Source organism: Macrotis lagotis, chromosome 1, assembly GCF_037893015.1.
Source record: "Macrotis lagotis isolate mMagLag1 chromosome 1, bilby.v1.9.chrom.fasta, whole genome shotgun sequence".
NCBI classification, from domain to species: Eukaryota; Metazoa; Chordata; class Mammalia; order Peramelemorphia; family Peramelidae; genus Macrotis; species Macrotis lagotis.
This window is the reverse complement of record NC_133658.1, coordinates 582,080,876-582,093,274: the sequence shown is the minus strand read 5'-3', so window position 1 is coordinate 582,093,274 and position 12,399 is coordinate 582,080,876. Positions and strand designations below refer to the sequence as shown.

General features: G+C 43.2%; 1 protein-coding gene across 9 annotated transcripts in view; it reads right to left on the bottom strand.

Moving 5' to 3' along the window:
* Positions 1-6,247: 6,247 nt before the first annotated feature.
* The window catches only part of RUBCN (rubicon autophagy regulator), a 90,302-nt gene continuing 84,150 nt past the window's right edge, over positions 6,248-12,399 (bottom strand). For all 9 annotated transcript variants that reach the window (XM_074214740.1, XM_074214734.1, XM_074214732.1 and 6 more), the window contains 5 exons: positions 11,961-12,199; positions 11,286-11,347; positions 10,139-10,292; positions 9,283-9,376; positions 6,248-8,871 (listed from right to left, as the gene is read on the bottom strand). In XM_074214740.1, the coding sequence (XP_074070841.1) occupies positions 8,708-8,871; positions 9,283-9,376; positions 10,139-10,292; positions 11,286-11,347; positions 11,961-12,199 (713 nt within the window). In that variant the 3' untranslated portion in view covers positions 6,248-8,707. The remainder of the gene's footprint in view (positions 8,872-9,282; positions 9,377-10,138; positions 10,293-11,285; positions 11,348-11,960; positions 12,200-12,399) is intronic.

Sequence of the window (12,399 nt, the reverse complement as noted above, 5' to 3'; positions counted from 1 at the left end):
TTTCTTTACATTAATAAAATATACTTGTTTACAAGTAAACAAAATACCCCTCCCCCCATGAATATACATAGACTTGCTTGGGCAAAAAAGTAAAGGGGAGAGGAAAAAATTAAAATAAAAAAAAATAATAGTAATAATTGTAGGTATGGCCAGGTGGTGCAATGGACGAAGCACCAGCCCTGGAGCCACGGGCACCCGAGCCCATATCAGGCCCCATGCACCCAACAATCACCCAGCCGTGTGACATGCAAGCCACCCGATCCCCACTGCCCTGCAAAAACCAAAAAGAAGAAAAAAAAGACCCAAAATAAAATAGTAATAATAGTAGGGGTGGCTGGGTGGCAGACAGAGGATTGGCCCTTGAGCCAGGAGCACCTGGGTCCGAATCCGGCCCCAGACATCCAATGATCACCCTGCTATGTGGACCCAGGCAGGTCACCCAGCCCCACTTGCCCTGCACCCTCCCCCAAATAATAATAAGAAAACATGTGTTTCAGTCTTTGTTCCAACACCATCAACTCTGTCGTGAGTGGATCACATTCTTTATGATAAGTCCATCACAGAAGTTACTTCCATATTTTTCCAATGTTGCCATTGCTGATCACAACTCCCTCCTTTCTTATTTCTCCACTACCGTGTACTATATTTTCTCTCTCCTTTCACTCTGACTCTGCTGTAGGGTCGCTGAGTGGCACAGCAGACAGATCCCTGGCCCTGGGGCCAAGAAGCCCTGAGCCCCCATACCAGCCCTTAGGCTCAGAATCCACCTGGCCCTATGGTCCTGGGCAGGCCATCCAATCCCAGCCCCTTGCAAGAAGTAAAAAAAGAAAATGTGTTCTATCTGACCACTGTCCCCCCATGATCCATCCTCTCCTCCTTTATTCACATCCCCACCCCTTCCCCCTGCTCCCGCCTCCTTCTTACTCCAGATGTCTATACCCCATTGAGTATATTTGCTGTTTCCTCTCCTAGCCATTTCTGATGAGAGCAAAGGTTCCCTCATTCCCTCTTGCCTCCCTTGCAATAACTCAATGTAATAAAAAAAAAATCTTATTCTGTGAAATAGCTTGGACTATTCCCCCTCTCCTTTTTCTTTCTCCCATTCCATTTCCCCTTTTTTTCTTACTGACTCCATTTTTACACCATATTTTATCTTCGAATTCAGCTTTCTCCTGTGCTTCAACTATAAAAGCTCCCTCTACCTGCTCTATTAACTGAGATGGTTCATATGAATATTATCAATATCATTTTTCTATCCATGCAGTTCATCCTCATTAAGTCCCTCATATTTCCCCCCTCTCCTCCAATCTCCATGCTTCATCTGAGTCCTGTATCTGAAGATCAAACCTTCTGTTCAGCTCTGGCCATTCCAAAAGGAACCTTTGAAATTCCCCTGGTTCATTGGAAGTCCATCTTTTTTCCTGGAAGAGGACATTCAGCCTTGCTGGGTAGTTCATTCTTGGCTGCATTCTAAGCTCTTTTGCCTTCCAGTATATTGTATTCCAAGCCCTACGAGCTTCCAATGTAGCTGCTGCTAAGTCCTGTGTGATCCTGACTGCAGCTCCACGATATTTGAACTGTGTCCTTCTGGCTGCTTGTAATATTTTCTCTTTGACTTGGGAGTTCTGGAACTTGGCTATAATATTCCTGGTTGGTTTTTCTGGGATCTCTTTCTCGGGAGGAATCGGTAGATTCTCTCCATTTTTATTTTGCCCTCTGCTTCTAGGATATCAGGGCAATTTTCCTGTAGTAATTCTTTGAAAATGATGTCAAGGCTCTTTTCCTGATCATGACTTTCAGGTATCCCAATAATTTTCAAATTATCTTTCCTAAGTCTGTTTTCCATATCAGTTGTTTTTTCAATGAGATATTTCACATTTTCTTCTAATTTTTCATTTTTTTTGGTTTTGAAGTATTGATTCCTGATTTCTGGTAAATTCATCAATCTCCCTGAATTCTATTCTTTGTCTGAAGGATTTGTTCTCCTCAGTTTTCTTATCTCTTTTTCCATCTGGCCAATTTTGCTTTTTAAAGCATTCTTCTCCTCAATAACTTGTTGAACTGTTTTATCCATTTGACCTAAGCTGTTTTTTTAGCATGCTATTTTCTTCAGCATTTTTTTGGATTTCCTTGACTAAGCTACTGACTTCATTTTCATGTTTTTCCTGCATCTCTCTCCTTTCTTTTCCCAGTTTTTCTTCCAACTCCCTCATTTGATTTTCAAAGTCTTTTTTGAGCTCTATCATAGCCTGAGCCCAATTTCTGTTTTTCTTGGAGTCTTTAGATGCAGGAGCCTGTGCTTCCTCATCTTCAGACTGAGTATTTTGATCCTTCTTGGGCTCATTTGCAAAATATTTCTCAATGGTCTTCCTCTTGTTTCTTTGCTTGTTCATTTTCCCAGCCTAAGCTTGTTTTTGGGGTGCTTCCTGAGCTTTTGGGACACTCCCACAAGGGTCTCAGTGTGTGGGGTTCTGACCTCCCTCCTGGTCTGTGAATGACCATATGTGCCGCCCCCCTCTGCCACGGAGCTGAGGTGGAGGGGGCCCTGCTGTTGTATGGGGGGGCCTAGACTGGGATCAGGATCTGAATGTGGTCAGAGCCCCAGAGTCCTGTTCCAGGGGCAGAGGACAGAGCTCGGCAGTCTCTCTCTCTTCACTCCCCTCTCCTTAGTAGTTTTTTAAAAAAGCATTAACATTTTTTCTACTCTAAAATTTTGGGACTAATCTGAAAGTACAACTCTGCAGATTGCAGTTTTGGAAAAAGACAGCTGGTACTATGTCACTACTTACACAGAGAAAGACAGGAGTCCTGATTGGCAGAGGGGATGATGTGTACCTACTGTAAAAGATTTCAGATGATTCTAGACTCAAGTTCTTGGAAGTCTTTAGACTTTCCCATAAGGAGAAAGGACCTCCTGGGAAGCAGTGAAGAAAAAATTTGCAAGTCAATTGTAGCTGTCGCCTCAGACCTGAAAAAAAAATCCCTTGATCTATTTCCACTATTGTCCTAAAATCTAATCCCCTTTGTGTCTAAATTCCCTGAAAAGCATGTCTCCATAGATGCTTCCATTTTCTCTTCTCTAAGTATCTAAATTGGTTCCTGACCTCAACATTCTATCAAAACAGCTTTCCAAAATTAGCAATGATCTCTTGGTTGCCGAATCCAAGGATCTTTTCAGTCCTTCTCCTTGACCTCTGCAGCTTTGGACACTACTGACCACCATCTCCTCCTAGATGCTCTTTTCTCTAGCTTTTTGAGGCACTACTCTCTCCTGGCTCTCCTTCTACCTTTGACTGCTCCTTCTCAAGTGTCCTTTTTTCCCTTCTAAATAATGCTAACTGTAGGTGTTCCTCAGAGATCTGTCCTGAGCCTTCTCTTCTCCACTTCATATGATGATCTCATGGATTTAATAATCTGCCTCTAAGTGAATGATTCCCAAATCTTCCTCAGCCACTCTGCTGACCTGAGATTTTATATATCCAGCTGCCTTTCAGATTATTTCAAACTGGATGGCCAGTTGACATCTTCAACTAAATATATCCAACACAGTTCATTTCCCCCCTAAAAGCCTTCCCCCTCCTCCATTTTCCCTTTTACTATAGCACCATCCTTGATGCTTCAGGTACACAAATCCAGGCGTCATCCTTGACTCTTTGCTGTCATCCCCAATATCCAACCCAAATCCAACAGGTTGGATTTCATCTCTTATATGTCCCTTCTTTGACAATGACACCAGTCTAGAACAGATCATCACCCCACATCTGAATTATTGCTATAATCTATCTCCACTCAGTCACCAAGAGTGATCTTGTGTAAGTCTGACCTGTCACCCTCCTCCTCAGTGACTCCCTCTCCCTTTCAGCTCAAACACACAATCTTTCAAAGTCCATCATTGCCTAAATCCCTCCTACTATTCCAGTATACTTTATTCCTGGACATGTACTATTCGATCCAGTGACCTTGGTTTCCTGGCTGTTCCATGAACAGCATATATCCCTAGCTTCTGGGCATTTTCTCTATCTAGAATGCTCTCCCTCCCCAACTGCACCTTGCCTGGGTTCCTAAGTCCTATCTTCAGTTGTGCTGATACAAATCTGGCCATGGAGGAGAAAGAGAGGCTGGTGACCTAGCACAGCACCCCTTTACTCACATCCAGTATATGTGCTTGTCAAGGCATCACCTCCCTGCTGTCATGGTCTTCTTCCAGAATGGACAAAAATCATAATCACGTTCCAACTAAAAACCTATTTTTTTTTTGCAAGGCAATGGGGTTAAGTGGCTTGCCCAAGGCCACACAGCTAGGTAATTATTGTCTGGGACTGGATTTGAACCCAGGTACTCCTGACTCCAAGGTCAGTGCTTTATCCACTAGGCCACCTAGCCGCCCCTAAAATCCTTATCTTTAACAGGAAGTTCTTCCCAGTCCCTTAATTCTAGTGCCTTCCCTCAATTGGTTCCTCCTTATTTTGTTTATAGCTTGCTTTGTATCTATTTATTGGCATGGTTCCTTCCCCATTTAATCATAAGCTCCTTGAAGAAAGGGATTTTTTTTCCTCGTGTCCCCCCAGTGCCTGGCAAATAGGTATTTGACAAATGCTTACTGATGGAGATAGGAACACCTGAGAAGCAGTGAAGACTTTCACCGAGATTCACTTCTGGAGTGCTTAAGGCTCACCTGGCCAGCATTGAACACTCCTCACTTTCAGTTCCCCTTCCTGAAGCAGCAGACAGACAAGAATGGCCACAGTGGGTACATGTAACAGCAGGAAGACAGGAACGTGCAGACAAAAGTGCCCAACAGTAGTCCATGAAGCAGCAGTCCTTTAAACTATGGAAAGTAATGAGAGCTAGCCTCATCATGTTGCCAATCTTAGGATTTGTAATTCTAGAAACTCTCAAGGACCTCCTTTTAGATGAGATCACTCTCTCCAAGTTTGAGCTAAGATGCTATATTACTCCCAAGCTGACAAGCTCATTTATTCTGTATTTCTTGGTATAGTCTAACCTGTAGGGCGTGTGACTTCTGCTTCTTTTATTGACTAAATGATCTCTTGATTTGAAGGGGCAGAGATAGTAAAAAGCATGTTGGTGATGCAGGCTTGGCCCTTTTCTTCCTCTTTACAAATGCAAATCAAACCACAAACCGTATCAACCCATGCCACTGGTGCCCATGTATTCAGACAACCCACATACATATCTCATATTCTCATTAGTCATTCCCTATCAATGCTGAAAATATGCCCTGCTCACCTCTAACCCAGGGACAATTCTTCTCTTGAAGTAGCTAGAGTAATGACCATCAAAGGAAGGATAAGGGCAAAGGGGCCTTTATCAGATCCACCAAAGAGCAGAAGCCTCTTTCCAAAAGCCTTTAAGAGATGAACCACTCTTAGACTAAATGTGATGTCAAACGTGTCCCATTCTAAACACACTGAAATGTTAACCAACAAAACAAAAACCCAATACAACACAGATGTTAATTTGTGGCTTTCCAAGTATCTGGCCTATAGGGATTACAGTTTTATTTAATACCACTATAACAGGTTGCATCAAGGCCCTGGTAACAAGCTAGAGAAGTGGAGAGGGAAGATTGAAGAGATCAAGTAGTATTTTTAGAAAAATTATTCTAGATTGACAAATCAAAATGTTAACTTTTACCTTATCTTGAGTTGTGTAACTATGTTTTATCAATGTGTAGAATTTCCTTATTCAAGAATCCTGTTATTTTAAAATTTGGGATAAAGTAGAACAGATGTTCAAGGGTATGAAGACATTTTCCAGCTTAGCCATTTCTCCCTCCAGACTACCAAAATGCTTGTATAGAATAATACTAAGTTAATAAAAATTGTTTCTGGCAATCTTCAACCTACAACTTATAATACCATATTTTCCTACTCTAACAAAAATAGATAGGATTAGGAAGCAACTTTAGAAGATGAATTTGCTTTCTCCATGGGTTTGAATGTCCATGTGGAAATAGCAACTAAGTACTTGGAGTTTTACACAGAGAACCTTAAATAGAAGAAAAGACCTAGGGGCTATGGATGAACACAGAGGTGATGAGTAAAGCTGGATGAAGCAAGAGGTGGATATTAAGCCTAGAACTGACATTCTAGTCAAACTAATATGAAATCTAAAAGGCATTACATTACTACATTATGGCTCAGACTGACAGCTAAACAATGCTTATTAGACATGCTCTGCTCCTGGTGGGCCCCTAATCAACCAGGACAAGAGAGAACAGGAAGAGTTTTCATTTCCTTAGTTTATTAAAGGCGACATTGGACTGTTAGACTGTGGAAGAAGTACAATACAACAAACAAAAATCCAGCTCGGAATGCAATGTATTTTATGACATACAGACGGATCATCTTTATTTACACTCAACATTTTAATCTCAACATTATTTATTACAACAGACTCTTAATACCTTGGTGGACAAAGTCAAGAGCAGCCTCACTGGTGTAGATTGACTTTCCACCCCTCTGCCATGTCTTGAATCTTGTCCCCACTTCCATAAGCAGCTGCCTTTTCCTTCACTAACAGAAAATATGTACTTAGTTCCACCTACCTCCATTCAGGAGAAGAAACTTTCTTCAGTGCTTCCTTTACCCCACCCCCAAATTAAATCAGTGCATAGAGAAATCCCTTCTCAAATAGAACACTGGGTTTTCAGATACTGAAAAGTTGGAAAAGTGCTTTTAAAACATTCTCATATTACACACACACACACACACACACAACACAATTATCTTTCTTTTTTTGCCTGTCCCTGCTTCACTTCCATAACCCCCCCCAAAAAAACCCCAAAACGCAGAACCAGAGGCCCTTTGGAGGGTGATAGAGCCATTCCTGAACCAGATTAACAATCTGGAACAAGGTGAAGGAATTGAAAAATCCAGAACACTGGCAAGATTCCCTGGGTGGGCTGTGGCGCTTATAGTACTTCCTGCTGTAAACCTTAGCTTAATAAAACAGGCAGGGCTGTAGACGGTACATTGCTCCCTCAGCACAGAAACTGAAATTCAGGAAGGTTGGCCTCTTGGCCCAGGCCCCAAGTGGAGGTAGAATCACTGCCATTCCAAAGCAGCAGGCCTGTGGTCCCATTCCCAGCAACTTTTCAAGGCTCATGTCCAGGTTCTTAGGTTTCTGAGACTGGACTAATGACTAGGCTTTCTGTAGGCTCAAACCGAACTGACCAGAGCCAGCATAAGGGTCTTTACATCATACTGAGGATCCTCAAGGAATTGTCCTACTTCCCTTCCTCCCTATGGCCATGCTCTCTCTGCCTTTTCATCCTCTGAGACTCACTTCTGGAGTGCTTAAGGCTCACCTGGTCAGCATTGAACCCTCCCCACTTTCAATTTCCCTTCCCGAAGCAGCAGACAGGCAAGAATGGCCACAGTGGGTACATGTAACAGCAGGAAGACAGGAATGTGCAGACAAAAGTGCCCAACAGTAGTCCATAAAGCAGCAATCCTTAAAGTCTGGGGCTACAGGTTTTACTTGTGGTGGACAAGGATATCAATAGTAAAGTGACCAAAAAAACCCCTCCACAAATGCATACATTTCCAAACTGAGAACCATTCCCCAAAGTACTTAAAATGAAAAAAATAATTTAAAACAGAAAGGACAATCAGATAACTGTCACTGGGCTAGATGAAGGGTTTTAAGTGAATAATTAGCAACACTGATTTGTGTCTAGAGACGAGGACCACAAGTCACGTGCTCACAGGGACTCAGGCACATCCAGTGACAGCCTGGCTCTGCCTCACCAAGGCAGGGGGGAGTGCCAATCACACAAGGAATGACAACCAAGACTGGCTGCTGAGGGTGAACCTGTAGTCACTGCTGGATGAAAGGAAGAAGGTGGGCCAAGCTTTACTTTCCCCTACAGTCCCCAGTGACTAGGGGCCCAGCCCCATCAGTGGGATCACCTTTAAGCAAGGCAGCATTGATATCTGAGAAGTGCCTGACTGCCAAAGATCATCCCTGTCCCATGTTTCAGAGTGTTAAGACTTAACTTGCATCCTGGGCTGATGGGACAGGTAAGACGCACCTTCGGAGCCTCCTGAACATAGAATCCCCTTTGAAGCAGGCAATGAGCTGCTGCCTCAGGGACGCCTGCTCTGGCCGGACCCCACCAGAACAGGCTCATGGACATTTCGTGTGCCTGAGAAGGTGCAGTAGCTGCAGTGTACCCAGGATGCTATCTCTGCTTTAGGCTGATCCTCCTCAGGGTTTAGGCTAACCCAATTCCAGGGTGGAAGAGAGTAAAAAACAAACCATTTCCTGTTTTAGCAGGAAAAGAGAAGGAGGTTCTACTAGGGACTTGGGAAAACCCTGGTTCAGAAGTGTTAGAACCATCAGGAAGCATGGGAAAAGTACTGAGGATACAGCAGGAACAGGGAAGAACAGGCTGGCCCCAAGCGCCAGTAGGTGGCAAAGGAAGACAGGTTCAGCAGTCTTTGACCACTGCCAGTCCTGGTAGAAATTTTTAGCTCCCAACAAATCCTCTTCCATAGCAGACTAGAAAGCAGGGAGCCCAGTAACCTGGCACATCCCAGACGGGGTGTGCCTAGATGAGGGGGCTTATATTAGTTATTAAAAATAAAATCCCCCACCCCAGACCAGGACCAGGCTGGGGAGGGGTGAGGAGTCCAGTGGCCGGTTTGGGTGTGAGCGTCTTTGGGATGTCTGCCATTCTTCAGGTGGCCTCCAGGGCCACTGCCTCGGCTGGCTCCTCCTCGTACTCTGACACATAGGATTCCAGGCTCTGCTTGGCCAGCAATTCTCTCCGGGCTTGCAGCCGTGTGCACTTGGGGCAGCTTCCAGACTTGAAGCAGGCTTTGTGGTAACAAGCTTTACATTCTACACAGGATTGGGGGCGGGAGTAGTGAGAAACAGAACAATTCTCTGTTATTCCAGGCTTGGACTAACTACTCTTCACCCACTAAGAGAAGAACAGGACCACTTGTTCATTAAAACAAAATGAACAAAAAACACATCTGAAATTCCAGAGCTGGAGAAACCTGAGATCATCTAGTTCACTCCTTTATTTTACATATTTTATTTTACTTTAAGAAAATGGAGGCACCCAAAGTGAAAAGACTTGGTTCAAGTAACTTGGTAGCCAGTGATACAGTTAGGACTAGAACCCAAACCTCCTGGCCCTCACTCTGTTAACAATCTTTTCAGGATTACAAAAACTAACTTGTGACAACTAAGAAAACAGCATAAGATGGGCTACTTGTATTCTCTCCCCTTTCCCTTGGGTCTTACCCTCACAAGTCCGGCACTTATGAAGTTCAAATGGAAAAATGATATCATCCTCATTCTGACAGAACTCACAGATAAAGCCCTTGGCTTGGCAGAGCTGAGGAAGAAAACAGATAGGAAAGGGATGAAGGACAGAATATCAGGGATCATCCTACTGGAGGGCAGTATGAACAGAGTCAGGACACAGTGCCCAGCTGGAAAGCTGCGTGTGGCTACAAGCTCTGACCAATTCACTTTCTTCCATGTACTACAAACTCTAGAGTTCCACAGGAAGAAGAGGACAGAAGAAGACCTAGCAACGTGGATCAACAATGTTGGACAGAAACTCTGGAAAGAAAGGCCAAGAGCAAGACTGGATTTCTGATGCCCTTGATCACAAGGCTGAATTTCAGTGAGGGGACAGTTAGCAAAATTCTCTGAGGCCCCTTAAATATAGTGCTTCAGTTTGGGTTATCATTTGAAAACAAAACGTCCTAAGTATATAACAAACATTAAATATAAAGGTTATCCATGGAAAGGAAAACCTTTGCCACCCTCCTAATCTTAAACAAGATTCTTTGCTCCTTCCCTTGCTACAAGCTCCTCAACAGGGGAGATCCTAAGAACTCAAAATGGGAATTATCTAAGCATCGAATTGAGGGATCTCTGGATTTCAGGCACCAGAGATACCAAGACTTAAGATAGTTGACCCAAGGGCATTGAAAGTCTCAGTACTTGCTCCTCCATGTAAGAGAAGACTTCCCTTCTTCTCTGCATCTTTTCAATAGTCTAGAATATGTTATTTGCTCCACAATGTATTCAGAACTTTACACCTATCAATCAAAACATTCACATAAATCAAAAAGCAAGAATTTCTCACCATGCAGTGCTGAACATGCGTGGCGCCTGCCTTGGCAAGTTCCACAAGCTGAGGTGCAAGCTCCCCCTTCTTGGTAGCAGTCAAGTCATTGAGGGAGTACAGGTGGAGATCTTCTGTTAAGTGTCCCGGAACTGTGTCAAAGGCATCCAGGAGACTGAGAACACAGAAGGGAGATACATGAGGACAGAGTTCTGAAGGACCCCTCCCACATCAGACCACAGAACAGGTAGCCCTAATAGTCTCAGGGCCCAGATGAAGCATGCTTCTGCTATGGCCCCCTGTTCCAGAGCAAACCACTCCCCCAACCCTGACAGTGAGCAGGTTCCTGAAAAGTGACCCTTCCAACTAAATGGGAAACAGATGATAGCCCTCTTCAATACTTCCAATAACCATCTCAGGTCTCTTCCATGACATAAAGGTGACCAAAGCACAACCTGATGGGGGAATCTCCATGCGGCCATTTTTACATCTCTCAAAAGCCAATGGTCTGGGGTTTACTTAGACAAAGCTTAGAAACAGAAACCAAAAAAACAGGGGTTTTCAAAGAATGGACCACAGACCCCTGGGGGTCTTCTCAGGAAGGGAACTGGGGGAACAGAGGAGGGGAGAGTTATGAAGCAAATTTTCCTAGAAATTTATAGTAGCAACAGAGTAGTAATTACTATTTTTCTAGTAATAGTAAGATGTCATTTGCCAATTAAAAACTCCTTTCTTTCTGTCTATACATGTAAGGCTAGATTTTTTTTTCATATATTTCAGTCAAAACAACAGCACAATAGATGAATGCTAACTAAAGCAGACAAGAGAATCTAGTTGTTTTCTATTAAGTTAGACATCAAAGAGATTTGTATTTGATATGTAAAACACCATCACTCTTCTCACTAAAGTATTTCAGAAAATAATTGTTCATAAAAATGATATTGATGTTAAGATATAATGGATTTATTTTAAAATAAACTAATACTTTAAATTTCTTTAAGTTTTAATTTCTAATACAGTAAATATCAGTAGAGTGAACTCATGTAAACAACTCCTCTTTGGAGTCCCTCAATGATTTTTAAGAGTGTGAAGAAGTCCTGACACCCAAAAGTTTAAGACTGGCTCCTGGAAAGGGATCCCAGGGTTATAAAGGTCATGTGAGACTCACTCTTTTGCTAGTCGGCAAGTCTTGAACATGTTCTTCATGTGGTACAGCTGGATCCGCAAGAGCTGAGCAAAGAGATGTGAGGGAAAGTGAAGAAAACAAAGTGAAAAAAGGGGAGGTTAGGGCTTCAGAAGAAGCTGACTCCTTTGCATCTGAGAATCCATGAAAAGTGTAGGAAGATTTCTTAGGCCATGAATTTAAGAAGATCTGGTATGCCTCCTCTACCCCCTATTCTCCAGTCTGCTCCAAGGGCAGTCCAAGTAATGACAGAACAGGAAACCTGGGCCATTCAAGTTATCTGAGTGGTCTGCTCAAATTCTAATACTGATGGCTAAGCTGAGAAAAGAACTCAGAAAGCCCAGCCACCAGACACAATACTTAATTTACCAGTAACAATACTTTTGAGTGATTCATATCCACAGACTTAGGATAACTTCATAATGCATTAAATCTGCTTCTTTGGAGCAGTAGTTAGAGCCAAACTCAAGTCTGAGATTCTCTCTCAAGCTTAATCTCTGGGATGAGGGAGGAGAAATCAGGAAGGATGAGGAACCTAACTTGGAAGTCCAAGGCCAAAAGGAAGAAAAGTGGGAAGATGAGAAGAGCCTGCATGCCCAAAAGAAAGGAGGCAATGACAAGGGAAAGAATCTATAATGGAATCTCTTCTCACAGCCTTACCCGGACTTGATTAAGCAACTTGACCTTCCTATACAGGGTACTGTTGATGTCCTGCACATTGAAGAGAGGGTCGTTCCAAATCTTGGTAAGCAGGTCCTTAGAGAAGTTGCTGACATAGTATTTGCTGAAGTCCCATTTGCGTAGGATGCGACTAGGAATGATCACCTGGGCATTCCCATGGCAACACTGGCAGAAGTATTTGCCCAGATATTCACAGTAGCGAAGTCGCTTGATATAGTCTGGGGAGCAAACAAAACAAACAAACAAACAAAAAAACGCAAGGTAGACAACAATACAAAGCTAGGCCTATATCTAATGAGGTATGGGGACCAGATGGCATCTTTGCTGGGAAGGAGGGCACAGGAATAACAGGCTGTTAAGGAGCTAGCCTTTAGGGCCCTGGTTGAAACATCTAGTTTTCTTCTTCTTCACCATCCCA